We start from the raw sequence: 23,150 nt of genomic DNA, 5'->3' as shown, positions 1-23,150 counted from the left end.
CCAACCTGGCCTGACTTAATTCTTTGCTGCCATATCGGGTGACCTTGACCTGGAAAGTAAGTGCAGGCAATTACATGGCTGTTTCCTAGAAGCTGTCTGCTGTTAGCTGCTAGCTGGTGGTTGTTCAGCATCGCCATTAAAAAAAAAATGTAGAGTGACCAGAGCATACTCTATTCATCTGTTCAGCTGACAACAGATCTATTTTTTATTGTCTTTGGCAAATACTGAGTCATGTGTTCTAAGTATGAAGGAGTTTCATCTTTAATTCTACACTATACCACATGTTGAAGATTCTTAGTATTCCAGACCAAGAACCTACTCCTTATTTTGCTCCAGAAGCAGAACATTTTTTTCTTCCCTTTGTTTCAAAGGGTCCTGTCTTAGTTAGGGTTTTACTGCTGTGAACAGACACCATGAACAATGCAAGTCTTATAAGAACAACTTTTAATTGGGGATGGCTTACAGGTTCAGAGGTTCAGTCCATTATTATCAAGGTGGGAGCTTGTCAGCATCCAGGCAGGTATGGTGCAGGAGGAGCTGAAGGCTACTAGCAGAATACTGGCTTCCAGGCATCTAGGATGAGTGTCTTAAAGCCCACACCCACAGTGATGCTCCAACAAGGCCACATCTTCTAATAGTGCCACTCCCTGGGCTAAGCATATACAAACCATAAAAGGTCTCTATGCCATGAAGAAGAGTAAAGTGTTGTTTCTTCTCCCCTAGATTGTAAGTGTAGTAGGTAATAATTAAGAAAGAGTACTGCCCCCCAGGCCTCTGCACCAAGTCCCTGTGGATCTCACTCTGGATGGCTCTCACTGTTGCTGCTGCGACTATCTCTTCTAGCTAGCTCTCACAGCATCCCAGCTGTGTTTCCTCTCTGCCATAGACACTGTAAACGGTGGGAGTCTCACGCTTCTGCCCAGCACCCACTCCTTCCAAGTATCCCGTGAAGCATGACTCTTAAACTTGAATAGTTAACCAAATATATATATGTGTAAGAAACTCCCAGTTTCATAATGCCAATTTACAATGATAAAGTCTTATCCCAATATTTCTAACCTCTCCAAAACACCAGAAATACGTCTGAAGCCATCTGGATCTCCGCATCTTCCTCTCTGCTCAGCTCCTGGGGTCCACTGAGACTCTCCCTCCTTCGCTCCCCCTCCTTTTTCCCCTCCAATCACTGGCCTCTCACTGCCTCAGTGTGAATGGATAGGAAATATCTTGCAACATGTAAGAGTAACGTTTATTCACAAGATGGAATTGTCATGTTGGAGGCTTATTGCCTCTGTCTACTAACCTAGGCCTAGTCCTAGAAGCCTCCATACTGAAAACTCCTCTCCACTCTGATTCAATACGGCTTCTCTCAGCTTCTCCTTAATTTCTCTACTTGGGCTCAGATTAACTCTGGCAATATGTTCTAAACTTCTGACAATTTCTCATTCTCTTGTTCTGTCTGTCTTCATTTGTGTCTAGCTTGTTTCTGTACAACTGACCTGTTAAAACTGCCCTCCCCCACCCCACCTCTCTGTACTGCTCCTCAAGTGCCGCCCCTTTCCTCTCTCTTCTCATGAGACCTGGGCAATCATATTCTGTCAAATCTTTTTCTGATTTGTCCCTTTGTCTGCCACTCAGTTAGACATCTTTCAAACATGGGTGCTTCCTTCTACAAATTAACTTTACCTTCATTGTTTGGGATTAAAGTTGTATACAAAGTGCATATCTGTATTCCAGTCAGAAGGATTTAGGTGAGTGCTAAGATTGAGCCACACAACTAGTAACAGATTTTTCCAGTAAACAACACAATTGTGGGGTTCACTGTCTGATCAAATATCCTGCAACACTAGAGGAATTTCCTCGTATATGAGAAGATCAAGGGAGACCTTCAAGCCTTTCCCACAGTAGCTCATCTTTGCCATGACTATGCCTAGACTTTCTCATGCCCACCAAGGATAGTGTCTGGAAGTGGGTATAAGCTCTCCTTATGACTGTGCTTCTCTGAGGATCTCATGCTCAGGGCACTAAGCTCAACCTTCGGTAATTTGTTAGCATTTTAACTTAATCATAATTTGTGGGTTGTCTAGTATGCACTACCTGCCCCAGGTAGAAAATGTTTCCATCTCCTCACTCTCTGAAGATGTTTGTCTTTCCTTAGGTTTTACTCATGTGTTTGTACTGCAACATCAGCTCTCTGGATTGAATCTAAAAAAATGATGTGATCTTTGCAAATGATCTAACATTTCTTTTATTGGAAGAACTGCTATCCTGGGAAAGAGCACACCAATTAGTTATTAAATAGCAAATGATTATTCCTGAAAATATACATACAAGCAACATTGTATAGATTGAACCAATTGTATTTGTGTATGTATGAAGATATGCATATATGCTTATAGCAATGATTAATGAAAAAGAAAGCCATGCACTTGAAAGAAAGCAAGGAATGGTGCATGGCAGGGTTTAGAGGGAAGAAAGGAAAGAGGGAAATAGTATTGTTATCTTATAATATCAAAAATAGAATACGTAATAAAAATAGAACAGCCACAAACTTTTTGCAACTTTTTGAATCCTGAGTAAAATCATATTTGTTTGTTTGTTTGTTTGTTTGTTTATTTTTCAACCATCTTTCTTTTTTAAAAAAGCATAATTCTTTTATTGAGTCTTTGGGAATGTCACATAATGTACTCCAATCTCTTAGTACTCCCTAGCCACCCTCCCACCCTTGTAACCTCCTCCCCAAAAGAAAATTTAAAAAATTATATTAAAAAAAATATATCACCAACCTTCTTCTCTCTCAACAGCAGGCTTCTCTCCTACCAGACACATCTGTCATAACTCTAATCCTGCTGTATTCATACCTTCAACTACTATGCAGAGAACAAATATACCAACCCTTAGACAAAGCAATAATTTAATTAATAATAAGTTTACATACATTTTTCCAGTTGTTTTTTGAGTGTTTGTTCTTTCCTAGCTAATATAATCAGAAGATAAGGCTGTAAACTATCATCCTCAGGTAACTCAGTCTGGTTCAAGAAGCAGCATTAGGTTTCTTCAGGAAAACACTTTTTATATGAGTTGACTTCACACTCTTCATCTCAGTTTTTGGCTTTGCAGCCTTAATAACCTGGGTAGGAAAGAAAGATGAAGACTGAAATGTTGTTGATTAATTAATTAACTCTCTTCTATTTCCAGTTACAGTGTTCTCCTGAAAGGTGCCTTTCTTCTCATCAAATCTCCTGCCCACCTCCCATGTCCCCTCTTAATTCTTTCACTGTTGCACGACTCTCCTGAACTATAGCTGTTTTGAACACATACACGCCTACCTAAGAAGGATGTATATGAAAATTTCTCAGGTCCCCATCTAATGACAGAATATATAAACAGAGCTGAGTGTCGAGGAGGAGAGGAAAGCACTATCAATGGGGTCGTCAGCATGGGCATGTGATAGCTGACTTAACTGCCTTGAACTTTGACAGATGCAAAGATGGTTATCCTGGCTCACACACTGTTGCCAGGGTATTTATAATCTTGAGTTGATTTTTAACTGTATTTGCCAGAATGACGTGTGCAACTTTGAGCAAGCTGCCTTCATTAGATTTAGACTGTATTCAAGGAACTCATTGTGGAGTTTTTTGAGAGGAGAGAGGGAGAGAGAGGGGGGAGAGAGAGAAGAGAGAGAGAGAGAGAGAGAGAGAGAGAGAGAGAGAGAGAGAGAGAGAGAGGCAGAGAGACAGAGAGACACAGAGGGAGACACGCACAGACTGACTGTGCATGTGTGTGTGTTTGTTTGTGTTTGTGTGTGTGTGTGTGTGTGTGTGTATGTGAGTGTGTATGTGCACATGTGTCTTCCTTGGGATGTCCATGGCTTTGTAACTGAGTATCTGTATTTTCTAAAGACAGGCTTCTCAGGTCTGTGAGCTGCAAAGGCACTGCATTATCAGACTCCTTTCTGTCATATCCTGTTTGCTGGCTTTCTGACAGAAACCACAAAACAATACCCTCTTTTGAGAATGTTCATACCTTAAAGAAGCTACAAGGTCCAGATTTCAACTGAATTTTCTCTCCACTTTTTGACACCTCAAAGAATGTGAGTCTAATCTTGTCTCCTTCCTCGCATTTCTTTTTGCTCTGGTTTCCAAGCACCAACACCTCCATGGTCCCTGTTCCATCATGGATGCCATATAGTACTCTATCTTCTTGCTCTGTTATCTGTGAAAGGAAAATACGAGTAAAGCCCTGCTGAGATGATTAGGGGAGCGCAGCGTATGCTCAGAACTCAGGAGGGGAAATGGGTTTTTTATGCTTTAGTTTTCCAAGGAGGACAATTTCCTCCTGCCTCATTTTCTGACAAGCCTAGAGAGGTCATCCTGCTACTAGGTGCAGTAATCAACAGGTTTCCTGTGGTTCTTCAGGATCTGTCTTAGTCCAGAAAACTGTTCATACAAGACTAGTTTTGCTTTTTTCCTGATTCCTGGTTTGAATGAAAATGGTCCCCACAGTGTCATAGGGTGTAGCAGTGTTGAAGGAAATGTGTCACTGGGGCAGGTGGGCCTTGATGTTTCAGAAGCCCAAGACAGACTCTCTCTCTCTCTCTCTCTCTCTCTCTCTCTCTCTCTCTCTCTCTCTGTCTTTCTCTCTCTCTCTGTCTCTCTCTCTTTCTCTCTCTCTCTTTCTCTCTTCTTCTCTCTCTCTCTCTCTCTCTCTGTCTTTCTCTCTTTCTCTCTCTCTCTTTCTCTCTCTCTCTCTCTCTCTCTCTCTCTCTCTCTCTCTCTCTCTCTCTCTGTGTGTGTGTGTGTCTCTGTGTGTGTGCATCTTCAAACCATGCCTGCACACACATCCTCTGCAGAGTGCTCAAAACAAAAGTGACTTTGAATACAACTAATACATAAGTGCATAAAAGCAACACCGAGGGGAAAATGCTCCTGCCTATATTTCAGAAGCTACAAAGATAAAAAGAAGTAAAAGCAATTTAAAAATCAGACTTTCAGAATCAGACTTTTGTTGTGCGTGGTAGCATGCAATTGGATCCCAGCACTCAAGACCTAGAGGCAGGGACTCTCAGTGCATGACAGACAAGACAAAACTACGCAGTAAGACCATGTCTCAAAAAGCAAAACAATCAAAAACACAAAATAAAATTTTGTGAGCTTTGTACACCAGCTCTGGCAAATTGCCATCCTACAAATACTTAACTTTGTAAAATTATTTTTTTAATTTTTAAAATTATTTCAAACCAATTTCTAAATTTAATTCTTTCAGATTTTATATAAAGTGAAAAACTCTGAAACTTACGTTCTAAAGTTCCATTAAAGCTTACAATAGGTGTCATATGTTATATTATTCTTACTGATCAATATAAAACTGAGTATGGGAACTTACCTTCTGGACTTTAAACAGCCCATTCACAATTGTTCCACATGGCTGAATTTTCAGTTTATTAATCTTGGGAGTTTTTCCAGCTCTCTTAATAATGTTATTTGGGACACGGACTTCATGGTTAGATTCAGCATCAACCACAACTGAGGAGCTGGTGACCTCCATGAAGTTACTGCGCCAAAGGTAGTTTGATATTTTAATTGTTCTCTTTGGGATAAATTTATCTTTAAACTGTGCATTTAAAACTTTGACAAAGAAAAAGTCTGTCTTTGTGGCCACCGTTGCATGGAATATCTCTTGTCTTCCTTCCTGGGTCTCACACTCAAAGGGATTTATAGCTTTCAGCACCATGACTGCAAGTGGCTCCCTCTGCAAATCTTCTCCGATGGCTTCCTGTTCTGCCACCACCATCTGTTTCGTCTGAGGCTGTGAGAGAGAGAAAAGACTGTGGGTCCACACCCCCTCAGGCATTCGTTAGCTGTGGGTCCACACCCCCTCAGGCAGCTGTGGGTCCACACCCCCTCAGGCATTCTCTATTCACAGTAAATCCCCAGGAAGAAGCTGTGTTGAGGGGAGAATGTTGTAGGAAGAGATTGAAGACTTGGAATTATCTAGATTGAAAGAACAATACAGGAAATTTTTTGTGTTCTATATTTGTATGGGGCAGTTTTACTGACTCTGAAGACAAAATTCCTGAATCAGAATCCTCCTTTGCTATAAAAACAGTGTGTCAGAAACCTAAATCATTGCTAGGGGCTTCATCTGGTTCTGTCTGCCTGTGATTCTATTACAGCATATTTTTCCTCCAACACTGAGCATTTATTTGACTCTTGTACAAGGGTGGGGAAGCTCAGTGATATGCATTTCAGGAATATTCTCCTACACATTTCCAGGAATATTCCCAGCCATAAGAAAAATACGGATCATTAAATGTAAGCAAAGAAAGAGATCCTACAAAGGAATTTGAATGAGATTAAAAATTAGAATCTTGGGAGGACAGGGGAAGAGAAGGGGGCTTACGGGACTTTCGGGGAGTGGGGGGGCTAGAAAAGGGGAAATCATTTGAAATGTAAATAAATTATATCGAATAAAAAAAAACATCTAGGCTCATGAGAAAAAAAAATTAGAATCAACTCTACCTATGTAAGTTTACTCTTAGAAGAGTGAATTATTCTTGGAATGAATAAATTCTCATCTTGCTCTTTTGTTCTTCCAAATTAAAAAATTAACAGCAATAGAAGACAGTGTTTATGTGCACAGGAATGTACATGTGTGTGTGTTCATCCATGCATGTGTATGTTTTAGAAGCATATATATTAAGGCTTACATAAAAATTACATCTTATTATTTATAGTTACAAATCATCAAAATCATTTAAATACCTAAAAAGGGTTTTTGTCAAATGAAGTATAATAACAAAACATACAAAAATTAAATGTCTTATAGGAATAACATAACAAATCATTTTAATTGATTTAATAAAGGATAAAGTATAATGTACACTTTATTGGATAAATGCAAAATAACCCACATAAACACACTACTTGGATATTGCCATTGATAAATTAGCTTTTCTCTACACACAATGATTGTGGTAATTTTATTCTCTACTTATTTTTTGTTCTCCAAAATTATTAAGAGCCAGAAGAGACCATTTATGTGTACATGCCTGTGTGTGACTGTGTGTTTGTTCACACATGTGTATGTATTAGAGGCAATACTGTTTTAAAAGCAATTAACAATCCATAACCAAATGAAGTCCCTGAGAGAAAGTGGTTCAGAAGAGTGTGTTTTGAGTTGGCTCACGGGGAGACCCTCGGAGGTGAGCCCATGAGTCCATCTGATGAACAGCAGCCCTCTCTCAATTTGATCCAAAGCAGGAAAGTGTCAAGTTCACTGAGAACTATTTCAGAAGTTGTCTTCAGTCCTAAGCATTTTATTGGATATTTCAGAGACTGTACAATATCTATTTTTATGTCTGCTTGCTAAAATGTAACATTTAAACTTGGGTATTGTTTCCTTGACAATTCTGGACATTTCTGAGCCAAACACAGAGAAAATGGGTGTGCTCTAGATAGAATGGTGTACACACCCTAAGCTGACTCCTCTATAAAGTTACATGACTCTTTCTTTACAGAAAAAGAAATTGGGAAGCTTGGTGGATATTGTGGTGGATCCTTACATGCTGCCTTGCCAGGACTAGGGGACAGGGATTCTCTTCCAGTTTTATTCCCTCTGCTACAAAGAGCCATTTCACCACAATAAGAGCAGGAGCATAGTGACTAAAAGGACTGTCTTTTCCAACCTTATCGCAACAATCGTGAAGGGCATTCTTGGGACTACCATGGGACAGGTTGAACTCTTTGCTGCTATTCCATTAAACAAGAAACTCTCCCCATTCCCTCTCATCATAAACCTTCTCACAAGAACTAATGCTGAGAGCACCCTGAAATATACTCACTGAAAAAGGTTCCTGTCAGAGGTTAATATAGCAACATGTTATTATGTCCAGCGCATGGCAGAAATGAGAAGCTTCCTGGGCATGGACACTGATGAATCTGAGTGACTTTTATGTTTGTAATGCAGATGTATCTCTCCTAATATAGTCTTGTTTTCTTGATTTGTATGCTCTGAGACAAAGCGCAGAAGGCTTCCTGTGCTGCATGAGGGGGTAGTGGTAACAAGATGCTCTGATAAGAGCAGCACTAGCCTACCTTAGCTTGAGGACAGACTCCTGTAGCAGAAGGTTCCTTGAAGTCTTTGTCATTGCAGGTGGCAGAGGCAACAGAACATTTTTCAGCTTTACTTCTGTTTTCTACTTTCTGTGGTCCTCTCTTCTTTGCATTTGTCATGTATTTACTTTCAGCTGGAGGAAAGGAGGATGAGAAGAAGGGAAGAGGAAGAGAAAGAAGGAGAAGGAGGAGGAGAAGGAGAAGAAGGAGAAGAAGGAAGAAGAAGGAAGAAGAAACAGACACATTAAAATCCTGAGTAAGCATGGCTGAGAATGGGAGTTCTCATTAGAATTCTAATTTTAATTAGAATATCAATAAGATAACATTAACTCTCAAGAAGAAAATTAGAAGGGAGACATCAGCAGGGTTATGGATTAGGAGTTTCCCATCTTCAGATCCTCACAAGAATACAATACATGACTATCCACATATAAGGCACATTGGGGAAAATCTCTAAATACTACAGGAGTGCCATCTAGGACATTAAGACTGAGAAAAAATCTCCTCTAGAGCTTGAGGAATGTTTTCATTTTAACCATGTTATCTCCCTTCCAAAATGGGACAGTACTGTGTAAAGAGAATCCCAGGGCCCTACACCTCCTGTGGTGAGGGGGAAGGGCAGGGAGTGTGCCTGTGGCACCCCAGAGTGTGTAGGCATTGTCTGTCGATGCCTCACTCTCACCTCATCCCATGAGAAATTTTGAGTACATTGGCAAGACCAGACTAACAGGGGGTCAATTAGGAATAAACAAAACTGAGTCTTACTGTGACCAATATGTGGTCTGCCATACAGAGTCACCCGGTTAAAGAGAATATCCAATAGCTCCTTTAAGAGGCTCACCCAACAGATCTGTTGGCTTTGAATCATGGTCAACTTTCTACTTGTCTTACTCCTCTGTAAAAGGCTTGATACTTGCTGGGTGAGGCTATACACATATGTACATGTGTGGAGCACAGCATCCAAATCAGCCTGACCTCCACTGTGGAATGCTGACCCCACCCAGCCTCAGAGCAATGCATCAGGCTTTCTGAAGATTATAGGTAATCTCCTGCATGCAAATGTCTTTGAAAGGAACACCTGGCCTTACTAGCCACAGCCTATTGAGAAAATCACCCCACTCAGCCCCAGTGTTTGAAAAAAAAAAGGCTTCTTGTGTCCAATATTTCTTTAGAGTAGAGCACCTGGTGACTTAGTGACCAAGTGACCTAGTGACCAAGTGACCTAGTGACCAAGAAGCCAAGTGACTGGGATAAGTTTTGAGCTTAGCCTATGGTTCAGCGTGAGCCCAAACTGGGGGGAAAGTCTGCGATTTTATTTTATATATGGGTGTATGCATATGGTGTGTGTGTATGATGTGTGCATTTGTGCACGTGTTATATGTGTGCAGTATGTGTGTTTGTGTGTATGCTGTGTGTGTGTGTGTATGTGTGTGTGTGTGCGCGCGCGTGTGGTATATGTTTGTCTGGTGTGTGCATGTGAGCATGTGGTGTATGTGTGTATGTGTTGTATGTGGTATATGTATGTGTGTGTGTGTGGTATGAGCATGTATGCATGTGGTGTGCATGGTGTGAGCATGTGGTGTGTGTGTAGTGTGTGTGTGGTGTGTGCATGTGGTGTATGTGTAGTGTGGTTTATGTGTGTGTAATCTCAGGCCATGCCCATCCCAAGTGTCCCAGGAGCAGCATCCTTCCCATCCTCAGAACCAATCTGTGGCCATGCACAAATACAGACTCTAAGTAGCAATGGTACCCATTCAGCACCTATATCCTGCAAACTTACTTAATTAGAGACAATCAAAGACTCTAGCCAGCAGCTCGACTGACCTGCTAAGCCCAGTTAGTGACCGTACTAAACCATGCAAAGTACATAATGTTTTTATTTGACCACAGAGCACAAGCAGCAGCTTGGTCCAATCAGAACCTGAGGACAAGGTGTCTCCTTGGAATTGATACCAACTGAGGCGTGCATAGCACAACCTGGATTAAAGAAGAGGGAGTGAAGGAGTAGAACAAAAAAAAAGTTACTGCTTTCTCTTCCTCAAATGTGCAGACACCGATCCTTTATTTTATTCTGAAAAGGAAACTTCTTGTTCTGATTTCTAAGCGATCATCTGTTAATCACTATTGGTCAGTGTTCAATGACTAAGAGCACTTATAGGTAAAGATGTGATAAAAACCTATCATTCAGATTCTCACAGAATCTGAACCATTTGAGGATGTTCATGAATTTAATTTTGTTAAAAATTAAATCACTTAATGTATATGACTAACAGTCAATCGTCACATAATAAGTATTTTGTCACTCTATTTCAGACAACAGAAAGAGCCGAGTCTTGGTCAGGAATTCTATAGGGACCTTTATTCTTGTAGGCATGCCTAATTTATAGTCTGTGAATCACATGTGCCAAGGACAGCTCTGAATGAAGCCCAATGCAAAACTATAAACTTCCTTGATCTTTTTTGTCACATTTTAACTCCATTATGCTATTATGGTGTATAAACTTTGGAAATGACGGTGGCCTAATACCAAAATGACTAAATATGCTTGCAAGAACTTCAACTGGTCTTCCAATAATTAGTTCTGTGAAATTTTTCTTTATTTTTTTTTTATAAACGTGCACATAAGAACTTCCAGTCTGAATTGACGGGACAGGAGAGGAGAAGGGAGAGATAAGGCCCAGGGGTGTAAACATGTCGCTCTAGTCCATCCTATCAATCACATTGACCTTTTTACAAAATATCATTCACAGTGTTGTGTGGAAACATTTGGAAAAGTCAGCTTTCCACTAGATACCGCTCTCGTTTCATTTAATAATTCAATGCTTACTTTTCATCTACCCACTTAGAGAATTTGCTTAGTTTTGCTTGGCTTTGTCATACTTATTTGCCCTCATAATTCTTCGCCTGTTCTCTTGTTCAAGCCTCAACTAAGGTCGGGACCCTGGTATTATTCTTTAATGACATTTAATTTGTCTAGATATCCCCCACTTTCCGTGAGGCAAGGTCATGACACGATGCACATTTACCAGAATAAATATGAGGTGAAACTTCTGGGAAACAACCCAGAGATCGATGTTCTACCGTAGCATCCACTGGCACCACTGACATAGCTGTGGTTGAGGCAGGCTCGAAGATGACTTCAAGTAGCACTTCCAAGCTGCAAAGCAACTAAACTGACTTCTAGATCAGCAGTCACTCCTGAGTTTTCAACCAGGTCTCTCGAAGTAGATCTTTTGAGCTAATCAAGCTGATAAAAACTCACCATTATTACAACAGTAAAATGGAGGGAAAAATGTCTATGTAAGGGAATTTTATATCATCTTATCCAGGAAGAAAAACAAATTTTGAATCATGAATAGAATTTAATTTCGGGGGGGAAAAACTAAAAGATGCTATCAGACTTACTCAGTTGGGTTGCCAGTAGATGAGCAGTAGTGATGGAGCAATGATGTGTTCTTACTGCCACCGTGTGGTCAAATGTAAGAACTACACTTTCCGTCTAGTGTCAGCCACCCTTAAAGTAAACATGATCAGGCCTTGCTCCAAGTTCCTCAAAGTCACATGACATCTTATATCTGTGTGTAATTTTACCCTTACTTTGTCACTTAAACGGGGTAGAAATAATCCTTGGGAGCCAAGCCCCTCCTGCTGCACCACACACATCTCCTCTGCAAGCAGTTAACAGTTTGCATCTTCTGTATTACAGTGTCCCCAAACTACTGCCTTTGAGAACGCTCGTTTTAGGAATTCCCTTGAATATTCTTTTGTTGGTTCTAATTAGTCATTTGAACACCAAGGATACGTCACTTGTTCTTAGGGAGCAATTGTGAACTTAACAACATGCATATAATTTGGTGGAGAGTGAGAGGTAGTTTATTGAATGCAAACACGTGCTTTGTATCCTGGAAATGCATAATGTCTTCTATAGTGGAGAGAAATAAAGGAGTGGAAACTACATGGAGTAGAAGCACAAGGGCTTCCTAAAGAAAGACCAACTGGGACCGTGGCAGGATAGCTCAGTGCAGAGGTAGACAGTCCATGGCAAAGTTAAACAGTTCTCTGGGTTTTCTGTTCAAGGTTATGCTTTCTTTCTTTCCTTCCTTCCTTCTTTCCTTCCTTCCTTCCTTCCTTCCTTCCTTCCTTCCTTCCTTCCTTCCTTCTTTCCCTCCTTCCTTCCCTCCTTCCTGCCTTCCTTCTCCCCCCCCTCTCTCTCCCTCTCTCTCTCTCTCCCTTTCTTTCTTTCTTGGATATTGTCTTTATTTACATTTCAAATATTGTCCTCTTTCCCAGTCCCCCCCCAAACCCCCAATCCCTTCCCCTCCCCCTGCTTCCATGAAGGTGTTCCTCCATCCATCCCACTCCCACTTCCCCAGCCTCGATTCCCCTACACTGCAGCATCTATTGAGCCTTCATAGGATCAAGGGCCTCTCCTCCCATTAATTCCTGACAAGACTGTACTCTGCTACATATGCAGCTGGAGCCATGTGTACTCCTTGGTTGGTGACTTAGTCCCTGGGAGCTCTAGGGGGTCTGGTTGGTTGATACTGTTACTCTTCCTATGAGGTTGCAAACCCCTTCAGCCCCTTCAATGCCTTCTCTAACTCCTCCACTGGGGACCCCAAGACTGTGCCTTCTTAATGTTATAGCCAGGCCTTCAGCCAACTGTGAAAACCTTAAGTAGTGCATAATGGGACCTTGGACATTAACAAGGACATGCCATTTCTGCAGTTTCTGCAAACAGACTGGAGACAGAGTCTGGTGAAGAAAGAAGCAATGGTGGCAGTGCTGACTACTGGCATCAGACATGGCTAAGGAATTTGTAAAATGCTGTTTAGTGATCCCCTACAATGCAATGTAGAAGGGCTCCGTTTCCCTCTTGTCGTTAAAGGGGTGGGGGGACACTTCTACGCACCTTCTTTCTTTTTCTCTTCAAGAGCATTTGCAATATGTATATAATTCAACTTCTGGAAAATACTAATGGCCTTCGTCACCGCAGATGCTGCACCAGCACTCTGAATCAGCTGGTCAGCTAACTCTGTCCTGTCTGCAGTGTTGAGTGTGCTCCTGGAAATCTTAAACTCAGTCAAGGCAAAGTACTTGAACCGTTTCAGTTCCTCGTCTGTGATGTGGTCCAGGCCGGTCAACAACAGCATCTCTCTATAATCACTCTCCATCTCACAGACCCAGGATCAGCCTGAAAAGAAGCCTCAACTGTAAGATCACAACCCTCTGCGCAAGTCTGCATTCAGGATATACAGGGTGAGTGGTTAACAGGAAATACCCAAAATGACAGCCAGAAGAGAACATTAGGTGACACGTGAAAAATGAATCACTACGCAAGATGGTCAGTCGTGTCAAAAAAGGACATTTTCCAAGGGCATGTGATGACCTAGGGATTCTTAGGGTCTACGCTCCTGACCTCCTAAGGCATAGGAGATGGCACAGTATGCATACTTCAGGGACATCATTTAAAACTTTAACATACATATACATAAAATATATTTACCAATTCATTCACTTGAGGACCACATTTTGGTGTCCCATCTTTTCAAATTCAAGATCAGAAGATTTTTCTCCTGTGTTCTTCTCTAGAGATTTTAAAGGCTTAACTTGCATATCTATGACCTATTCCGGATTCTTTTGTATGTGGCATACAATTATATGAAGATCCTTCTGCTCACATGGCAAGAATTGTTCCGTGATTGTATGGAGAAAACCCTGTCTTCTTCATTCACCAAAAATTCACTTTCACATATATGAGTTGGTCTATTTAAGGATTCTTTCCCCCCTTTTTTAGTTTATCTCTCTATTAATTTAGGATGTATGTGATATTCTGAAGGGGAACATTCAATAAAATGAAGATGTCAATTTGTCAATTAATACACAAACTACATGCAAAATATCAGAGAAATCTTCTAAGGGTCATTCTAAAATCTGCATGAAAGGATAAGGACAAAAATATACAAAACAAGTTAAAATATTTGCCAAGAAACACTATGCTTACTACCCACAAATAACTTTTATAAAGACTTAATAATTAAGAAAATCAGATGGCTAAGTAGAGAAATGTCAGCATAAAATCAGCACCACATATACAAAGAAACATGGCACAAAAACAATATGAATAAATCTCAAAGAAAGAACGACCAGCAAAGGAAAGTATTCAGAAAAATATGTGGGGAATGATAATAATCGATATTTATCTTTTTTATTGAATATAATCTTCATTTACATTTTAAATGGTAAAACTTTTCCTGGTTTGATCTTTAACTTATTTCACAGAAAAATAAATACTCACCTAGATAAAATACCTAAATAGGAATAGCAATACAGTTGAGAAACACTGGATTTTTTTTTTTTTTTTACTTCACACTGAGAAAAAGGAAAACTCCCTAAACAATGTACATAAAGGACATGCTAGGGCGGCAAGATTTATTAAATTTCAAATGCATATTCTCAATTTCTTCATAAAAATACAAACAATGCAAACATCACCTAAAACATCCAAACTGGGACTATACCACCTTGAGTGTCCATAATGAATAAACGTGTTGTTTTCAGATTATATGAGAAGCCACCTCTCCGTGAGAAATTATCAACTGTCTAGGTGAAAAGCAGTGAAAAGAAATGAACAAGGACTGTGCGTCAGGATGTGATGATGATGTCACATAATATCGTCGACATTGCTAGCAATCTCTTACTCTGGAGAGAGCAAGGTAGAAGAAATATGACCAAGAGAAGGGGGGTTCATGAGAGGCAAACAACTGGCCAAAGACCCCGAGGTCTCCCACCAGTACATACAGTGTCAATGAACTCTCTAAAGTACAGTTAATGAGACCTTCCCACTGTTCTGGTAAAAACTGGGCAGGTAAGGAAGAGATCAGAGTGTCTCAGCGTACATGGGCATGCTCATACTCAAAGCTCAAAACTACCATAAGCATCCTTTCCAACTTAAGAAAAACACCCAAAATAGCCGCAGTGATACACCTGTACCAGTGTACTAGGCTCTTCCCTAATAGGAAGGGGGGGGGGGAATCTCTTCTGGCTTAGTATGTGCAGTATGCTAATCACCTCAGCATGCGTTCTGCTGGTCTGTGTGAAATTTTAATCTTCCTACACCCCTCTTCAATAAAAACATAATCACAGTTAATCACATTTTATATGAAAAATTAAGACACTGGTTTCTCTGAAGGTTGTTTATCTTATTTACATACAATTTTTCATTTTACTACAGAATAAGTCCACTTAAAAAGTTATAAAGCACTTGTTGAGACCAAAATGAATCTCAGCAGTAGAGCCCTTGACTCCTGTGCAGGAGGCTCTGGGTTCAAGCGAAAGCACCACGAAACACAACCAGTGAGGGGTTGGTTAGAGGGTGGATTATCCGAGAAGGAAATGCACTCCAATCTGATTGGCAGTCTCATGGCCAGCAAGAGTCACAGCTGCAGTCTGAGGGTACAGTACTATGCCATGCAGAATGTATACTCAAAGCATTCACACAGGGAGCCCGAGAGATGGAAAGGGGGAAAAGATGCATACGATAGACTGACTTCTTTCTAAACAGTGTTACCACTACACAAAAGTGCCCTGTATGGCATACCTGCAAAACACCAGCTCCACAGCAATTGTAGCTTAAATTTGGTATTCAAGGCAGAATGACTTACCTGATGTTACACAGCTTATAAAAAGGATGATTAGATGGCCTGACCTCAAGTCTTCTGAATCCAAGTCCTCTGCTCTGTCTTTTACCAGCTGCCTTTGTATTATTCATAGAATGTGCGATAATACCTTTAAATTAAAAACAAAACAAACAAAAAAATTCTAATATTACTGGCTGTTACTGGAAGACAGTCATTCCTTAAATACTCATATGTAAGTCTCTCAAAAGTCTCAAAATTATTATAATGATATAATAATTGCCAACTTTTTTCCCTTGACAAAACCATTTATGTCTCTTCAGAGTGTGTTGGAATAGCTAAAACCTGCCCTCTCTGAAGATTTCTGCTCAACCTTCCCTGCATATATTTTATAAAACTAGAACTGATTCCTTTCTGTTAGCACAAACTGCTTCCTTTTTCTCTCTACTTGTCTACTTAGCAATCCAGTAACTTTCGTTTGTGTTTTTGTTCACATTCTGTGCTGGAATAAAAGTGACCTGTGGGCAAGGACTCTGTTGTTCATGTCTGCAGCCCTTTTAGGAGCCTCAAATAGCATCTACAATAAAATATTCAACAAACATTCATTGACTGAGTAGGTGAGTATTTTCTAAGTAAAAACACAGTTCTAGGTATCTTCCAGGTTGTATTCAGGGTAGTTTTTGTTACACTGAAAAACCCAGTTGAAAAATCACAGAACAAGATGGCAGCGAAATAAGAACCCCTAACAACCATCTTCCCACAGGCACACAAAGTTGATTAGCTCTATAGAGCCCAGTTCACCCTCCTAATACCTAAAGAAGCTACATGAGCAACCATCATGTCTTGGTTTCATTTGATAGTAAGAAAAGACACAATGAAGAGATAGGGGAGAGAGATTAGTCCATGTCGACAGTCCTCCAAGTTCACAAAGTATAGAGAAAGACAGAGAGAAGGAATTCGCCCAGGCCTTAGTCTTTAAACTCAGTACCAGGCTATCATAGTGAAGTATCACTGCCTGGGAGAATTCTGTAACCCCTTCCTCAGACTAGACTGAGCATCCGGAACTGTATATGTCAGTCACTCTAGCACTCCCCCTTAGATCTGGGTAGGACAGAAGGATGAGCAGACAGGTCTCCACCCATAGGCAACATGGCCCAAATCTAGCCCAGAAGTCTGCCTACTGTAGAGAAAAGTAGCAACGAACAGAAAGTAAAGCCTTTTAGATGCAGGCCACATCTCACAGATGAAGCCTCTTAACGTACACTAGAATTAAACCACTGCCTACATGCCAGTGGGACAGACTCAAGCTTGACTAGATTGTTACCAGCCTGGAAGTAGGCGAGGAGCACCCACCCTACTCAGACCACATTTTCTCATCGAGACTCAGGCGTGACCTAGGTCAGTGTCGCCCCTGGTGGACCCTAGGCTTGGGCATTAGCTATCTTCAAGTTAGTGTTACCAGGCGGATCATCAAGCACAAGTTAACAAGATCATTTGACTTGGCTTACCACCAAGCAGGGACTTGCGCCATACTGGAATGCCATATTTTGGCCTGTGTATCTACTGGTATGGCATAGACCTGGGTGCACTCAGCATGAGTGAATTCACCAGAAGAAATGGATAGAGAGAAACAAGAAGGCAACGCTAACTCACTAGCCACTACCAACAGCAGACCTAGCATCTGCTTCAGGAAGTGGCTGTTGAGGGATTGTATCAAAGGAGAACATATATTTCAGAAGCTAAGAAAAGATCATTCTTAAAGTTTTTTTAAAAAAATTAATAATAATCAACTGTGTCTCTTGTTTGTTCTGTTGTAATGCTACCTAGGGTGAGGGCTACACATGTGCCATGGGGTTAGCCATGCAGGGTTACTGGTAACAAGAAGAGCGACACGAAGGGGGGATGGATATTCAACCCGACTCTTGCAGTAAAAGTGCCAGAGAAATGAGATAGAAGACAGGGTAAGAGGTCGGGTAGGAAACGAAGGAAGTAAGTTATGATTGCTTACTTGCTCTCTTTTCTAACCTGGGAGGAATCTGACTTGTTTCATGCTGATGAGAATGATCTAGAAGGGGGGGAGCTGTGGCATAGAAAAACAAAAGGAAAATTGCTACTGGGAATGAGCTTGAGGATGACTCCTCTGGAGCACACCTTCTGAAACAATGGAAGCCCACTCTCCCTTTCCTGCATCTGACATCTGCTGTGAGGGACAGACGCCCACCTTCCTCATTCCAAGATTTCTCAATTCTTCAAGGATTTCCAACAGTGTTCACTTGCTGCCTACGGATGACAGCTAGACAGCTAGACAGACACAGACTCAAATCCTGGCTCTGCCATTTATTGGCTGTGTAACATCTGGTAAATTACAACCTACTAAAGTATCCACATCCTCAAGGGTAATGGGGGAGAGGTGAATATCTCCGTTAAATGACTACTGTTATAAAGCTATGCTACTGAATCAAGGACTTGTAACAGAACCATGTGAGAGTAATCATTGAGTTAGCCAGCTATTAATAGAAAAGTGAGAAACAGGATTCAGGGTAGTGACATTGTACAAGGGATGGCAGCTTAGCCTGGGATGGGAGGTGAGGGCTTATGTTAGGAACTGGGAAAAGAAGGTGGATGGGTATTTTTCCAAAACTATGTTTTAAAAAGACAGAAGATGAAAAATATGAGGGAAAATGGAGGTTCAGGCTTGAGAGCTTACAGGCTGGCCAATTGTCTGAGCTAAATCCAAGGGTTTGGGGACAGACTTATCAGATGGGAGATTCCCAGTGCTGGATGAGAGTTTAGGTCATAAAACTACTGGGCTACTGCCATAGAGGTACCTCAGGGACCTTGCATGAGGAACTGTAGAAAATGTCAGTCTCCTAAAAAGGCTGGCAGGAAATCTTTAAGAATGATTGAAGCTCAAGAGAATTGAGTCCAACCAAGAGACTCCAAGGGACAGAGCTGGAGTGACCGTAAAGAAAAATGTCTACTTTCAGAGCTGATGTCATGTTCATGTTCAAGCTCTCGGAGGATGAACAGCATGGCTGGTGCCCCCAGTCTTCTCTCCTGTGGAAAAAGCATAAAATCACCCTGATCCAATGCTCTGCTTTGCTTCTCATCCCTTGTGGCCCAACAAGCAGGAGCTGCCTACATCTGGTGAATGGAGCTGTTACAGCACTGCTGGTAAGCACCGCCCTTTGTTCCAAAGCACCACAGAGACTCCCATGCTCATGGCTGATAGGATCAAGCTAAATCAGCTGAGATAGTCTTCCTTTCATAGCCATGGAAAATAAATTCTTATAGATGCTTCCTGTTGATCCATCTCAAAGTTACAGTGATACAAAGAAAGAAATGGTCAAGACGTGATAACAAATGAGTTGCTGATACTTGTATAACAAACAGACCTAAGGTACCACCTGAGCTGTCATCATTAGGACCTTGCACAGTGCTTAGAGGGCAAAGGTAAGAATAAATACTCAGGCCATGCTGATCTGCACAAGTTTGACCCTAAGGTCATTTCCAAAAACCAAACCCAACAAAATCAAAACCAAAACCAAACTGAACTGAAAGATTTGCTCATCTCAAACAAAATGCATATAAAATCCTCCATCTTGAACTCAAGACTCCTAAGACCAAATTCAGAGTTGTTGATGTGAAGATCCCATTTCTAATACAAGACATAAACAACAATGATATGCATGCTTACTGTGATGGATCAAATGTGAGAAGGTTCTATGTGTTGTTGAGTTGCTGCCTGAAGTCATGAAAGTAGAGAATCGAATAAGAATATACAGTCACAAGTTATGAGAACAGTTCTTTTTTTCATCATTTTATTATTTTTTTAATATTTTTATTTTCTATATTCTTTGTTTACATTCCAAATGATTCCCCCTTTCCCAGATCCCCCCTCCCCATATGTCCCATAAACCTTCTTCTCTCCATCGATTTTCCAATCACCTCCCTCCTTTTTCTCTGTCCTTATATTCCTCTCCAATGCTAGATTAATCCTTTCCAGGATCAGGACACTCTCCATACTTCTTCATGGGAGTCATTTGTTATGCAATTTGTGCCTTGGGTATTCAGAGCTTCTGGGCTAATTAATATCCACTTATCAGAGATTGCATTCCTTGTGTATTCTTTTGTGATTGGGTTACCTCACTTAGGATATTTTCCAGATCAAACCATTTGCCTAAAAATTATGTGAATTCATTGTTTCTAATTGCTGAGTAGTATTGCATTGTGTAAATATACCACATTTTCTGTATCCATTCCTCCTTTGAGGGAAATCTGGGTACTTTCCAGCTTCTGGCTATTATAAATGAGGCTGCTGAGTGGCTGGTCCAGCTGAAGGGCCATCAGCAGTGGAACCAAGGCGACACAGGGTCCAGTTAGGCCCTGCGCCTACGACCACTGACCTTCGATGACCAGCCGGGCGGCAAGCAGCTGCGGTTGTGCGGTGCCTTTCCTGCACGGAAGCCACTTCAGAACTCGGCCTCCCACCAGTCAGGAGAGGTGCATCCATCTTGGTTTCGGACTCCAGGGATCGGACAGACTGAGGTACACAAACATAATCCGAGGCCAACACCGCAGTGGTCTGAGCCCAACGGGCGTTGGCCTGCACCCAGGCCCTGGGCTGGTCGGGGGCCATCGGGGTGCCAACCCAGCCAGGAGGTTTTTTGCCCAGGCCTGCGCGCGCGCCACCATTTTGCCTGCAGGACGACAGAGAGCTCTGGCGGGCAGACCTGTAACAGGCATAGCCTGAGGCTAACAAAGCGGGGGTCTAGGCCCCAAAAGGCACAGGACTGACCCCAAGAACTGAGCGGCTTGGTGGGCCATCTGTGAGTCAGCCCCCAGGAGGTTGTTAGCACAGCAGACTCTCCCGGCGCTTTCAGGGAGCGCGGGCGCGCACGCCCACCATCCTAGTCACCTGGCGGACCCAATTAACAGTCATAGCCCTAGGGGAACTTTGCTAGGACCTTGGCCTCCCAGGCTTTTGCCTGGACTCAGGGCCTGGGGGACCAGGCTAACTTTGTGTGCGCCAGCCCGGTTGGGGGATCGGCTGCCCAGCGGAGTGAGCAGAACACAGGGGAGGTCACAGCAGCATACACCATCGGCACTCCCTGGGGGTGCACACAGGCTCCATCTGGTCCACAGACACAATCTGGGGCAAGGCCTCAGGCGGAAGCCCTCAGCTCAACTCTCTCCGCTTCCAGATCCAGATCAGCCTGGGCGGCCGCACCACATCTCCAGGTCCTGCAAGAGGCTAGCTGGGCTTCTGGGCGGCCAGCTGGGAGAAGTCAGTGTGCTCCAGTGAATCCAGCGGGCCACAGCAGGAGCCTTCGGGTGCCTGCTTTGGGATCTGAACAGCCTGGGCAGCAGCACCCTGTCTACAAGCAGTGCAGGAGGTAAGCTGTGCACCAGAGGCCAACTGGGAAGGGGCAGCTTGCACTGGTGAGTCCAGCACTGACAAGACAAACTAACACCAGTGAGAACTAGATGGCAAAAGGCAAACGCAGGAACGTCACTAACAGAAATCAAGGCAATATGGCAACATCTGAACCCAATTCTCCTCTACCAACATGTCCTGGATACCCCATCACACCAGTAAAACAAGATTTGGATTTAAAAATCACTGGTCATGATGCTGGTACAGGAACACATGAAGGACATACTTAAAGAAATTCAGGAGAAAATGGATCAAAAGTTAGAAGCCCTTGCAAGGGAAACACAAAAATCATTGAAAGAAATCCAGAAGAATACAAAAGCCAACAAGGAGGAAATGCAAGAAACACTTAAAGAAATACAGGAGAACTTTGGTCAACAGGCTGAGGTCATGAAAGAGGAAACACAAAAATCTCTTAAAGAAATACAGGAGAACTTTGGTCAACAGGCTGAGGTCATGAAAGAGGAAACACAAAAATCTCTTAAAGAATTACAGGAAAGCACAAACAAGCAAGTGAAGGAGCTAAGCAAAACCATCCAGGATCTAAAATCAGAAGTAGAAACAACTAAGAAAACTCAAAGGGAGACAACTTTGGAGATAGAAAGCCTTGGGAAGAAATCAGGGGACAGAGATGCAAATATCAACAAGAGAATACAAGAGAAATAAGAAAGAATCTCAGATGCTGAAGATTCCATAGAAACCATGGACTCAACAGTTAAAGAAAATGCAAAATGCAAAAAGCTTGTAACCCAAAATATCCAGGAAATCCAGGACACAATGAGAAGACCAAACCTAAGGATTATAGGCATAGATGAGAGTGAAGATTTACAACTTAAAGGGCCAGCAAATATCTTCAATAAAATTATGGAAGAAAACTTCCCTAACCTAAAGAGAGAGATGCCCATGAATATACAAGAAGCCTACAGAACTCCAAACAGACTGGACCAGAACAGAAATACTTCCCGTCACATAATAATCAAAACACCAAATGTTCTAAACAAAGAAAGAATACTAAAGGCAGTAAGAGAAAAAGGCCAAGTAACATATAAAGGAAGACCTATCAGAATCACAGCAGACTTTTCACCTGAGACTATGAAGGCTAGAAGGTCCTGGGCAGATCTCATGCAGACTCTAAGAGAACACAAATGCCAACCAAAACTACTATATCCAGCAAAACTCTCAATCACCATAGATGGAGAAACTAAGATATTTCATGACAAAACCAAGTTTACCCAATATCTATCCACAAACCCAGCCCTAAAAAGGATAATAGGAGGACAACACCAATACAAGGAGGGAAACTTCACCCTGGAAAAAGCAAGATAGTAACCTTTCATCAAACCCAAAAGAAGTTAAGCATTCAAATTTAAAAAATAACGTCAAAAATGATAGGAAGTAACAATCACTATTCCTTAATATCTCTTAACATCAATGGACTTAATGCCCCAATAAAAAGACACAGACTAACTGAATGGATACGTAAACAGGACCCTACATTTTGCTGCTTACAGGAAACACACCTCAGGGTCAAAGACAAACACTACCTTAGAGTAAAAGGCTGGAAGACAATTTTACAAGCAAATGGTCTCAGGAAACAAGCTGGAGTAGCCATTTTAATATCAGATAAAATTGACTTTCAACACAAAGTCATCAAAAGAGACCCTGAGGGACACTTCTTGCTGGTCAAAGGAAAAATACAAAAAGAAGAACTGTCAATCCTGAACATCTATGCCCCAAATGCAAGGGCACCCTCTTTCGTAAAAGAAACTTTATTAAAACTAAAAGCACACATTGCACCTAACACAATAATTGTGGGTGACTTCAACACTGCACTTTCCTCAATGGACCGATCAGGAAAACAGAAACTAAACAGGGACACAATGAAACTAATTGAAGCTTTGGACCAATTAGATTTAATAGATATATATAGAACATTCTATCATAAAACAAAAGAATATACCTTTTTCT

The 23,150-nt window shown here is 41.6% G+C and overlaps 1 protein-coding gene across 8 annotated transcripts in view; it reads right to left on the bottom strand.

The window, feature by feature from the left end:
- Nucleotides 1-427: 427 nt before the first annotated feature.
- Nucleotides 428-23,150, bottom strand: part of Aim2 (absent in melanoma 2) — a 59,718-nt gene continuing 36,995 nt past the window's right edge. For 3 of the 8 annotated variants that reach the window (XM_052200473.1, XM_052200470.1, XM_052200471.1), the window contains 6 exons: nt 15,776-15,899; nt 13,024-13,305; nt 8,094-8,245; nt 5,383-5,805; nt 4,024-4,212; nt 428-3,127 (listed from right to left, as the gene is read on the bottom strand). In XM_052200473.1, the coding sequence (XP_052056433.1) occupies nt 3,032-3,127; nt 4,024-4,212; nt 5,383-5,805; nt 8,094-8,245; nt 13,024-13,285 (1,122 nt within the window). In that variant the 5' untranslated portion in view covers nt 13,286-13,305; nt 15,776-15,899 and the 3' untranslated portion in view covers nt 428-3,031. The other 5 variants (XM_052200472.1, XM_052200474.1, XM_052200475.1 and 2 more) reach the window with 5 other exon arrangements.

This window comes from Apodemus sylvaticus, chromosome 12, assembly GCF_947179515.1.
Source record: "Apodemus sylvaticus chromosome 12, mApoSyl1.1, whole genome shotgun sequence".
In the NCBI taxonomy this organism is placed as follows: domain Eukaryota; kingdom Metazoa; phylum Chordata; class Mammalia; order Rodentia; family Muridae; genus Apodemus; species Apodemus sylvaticus.
This window is presented reverse-complemented; position numbering and strand designations above follow the sequence as displayed.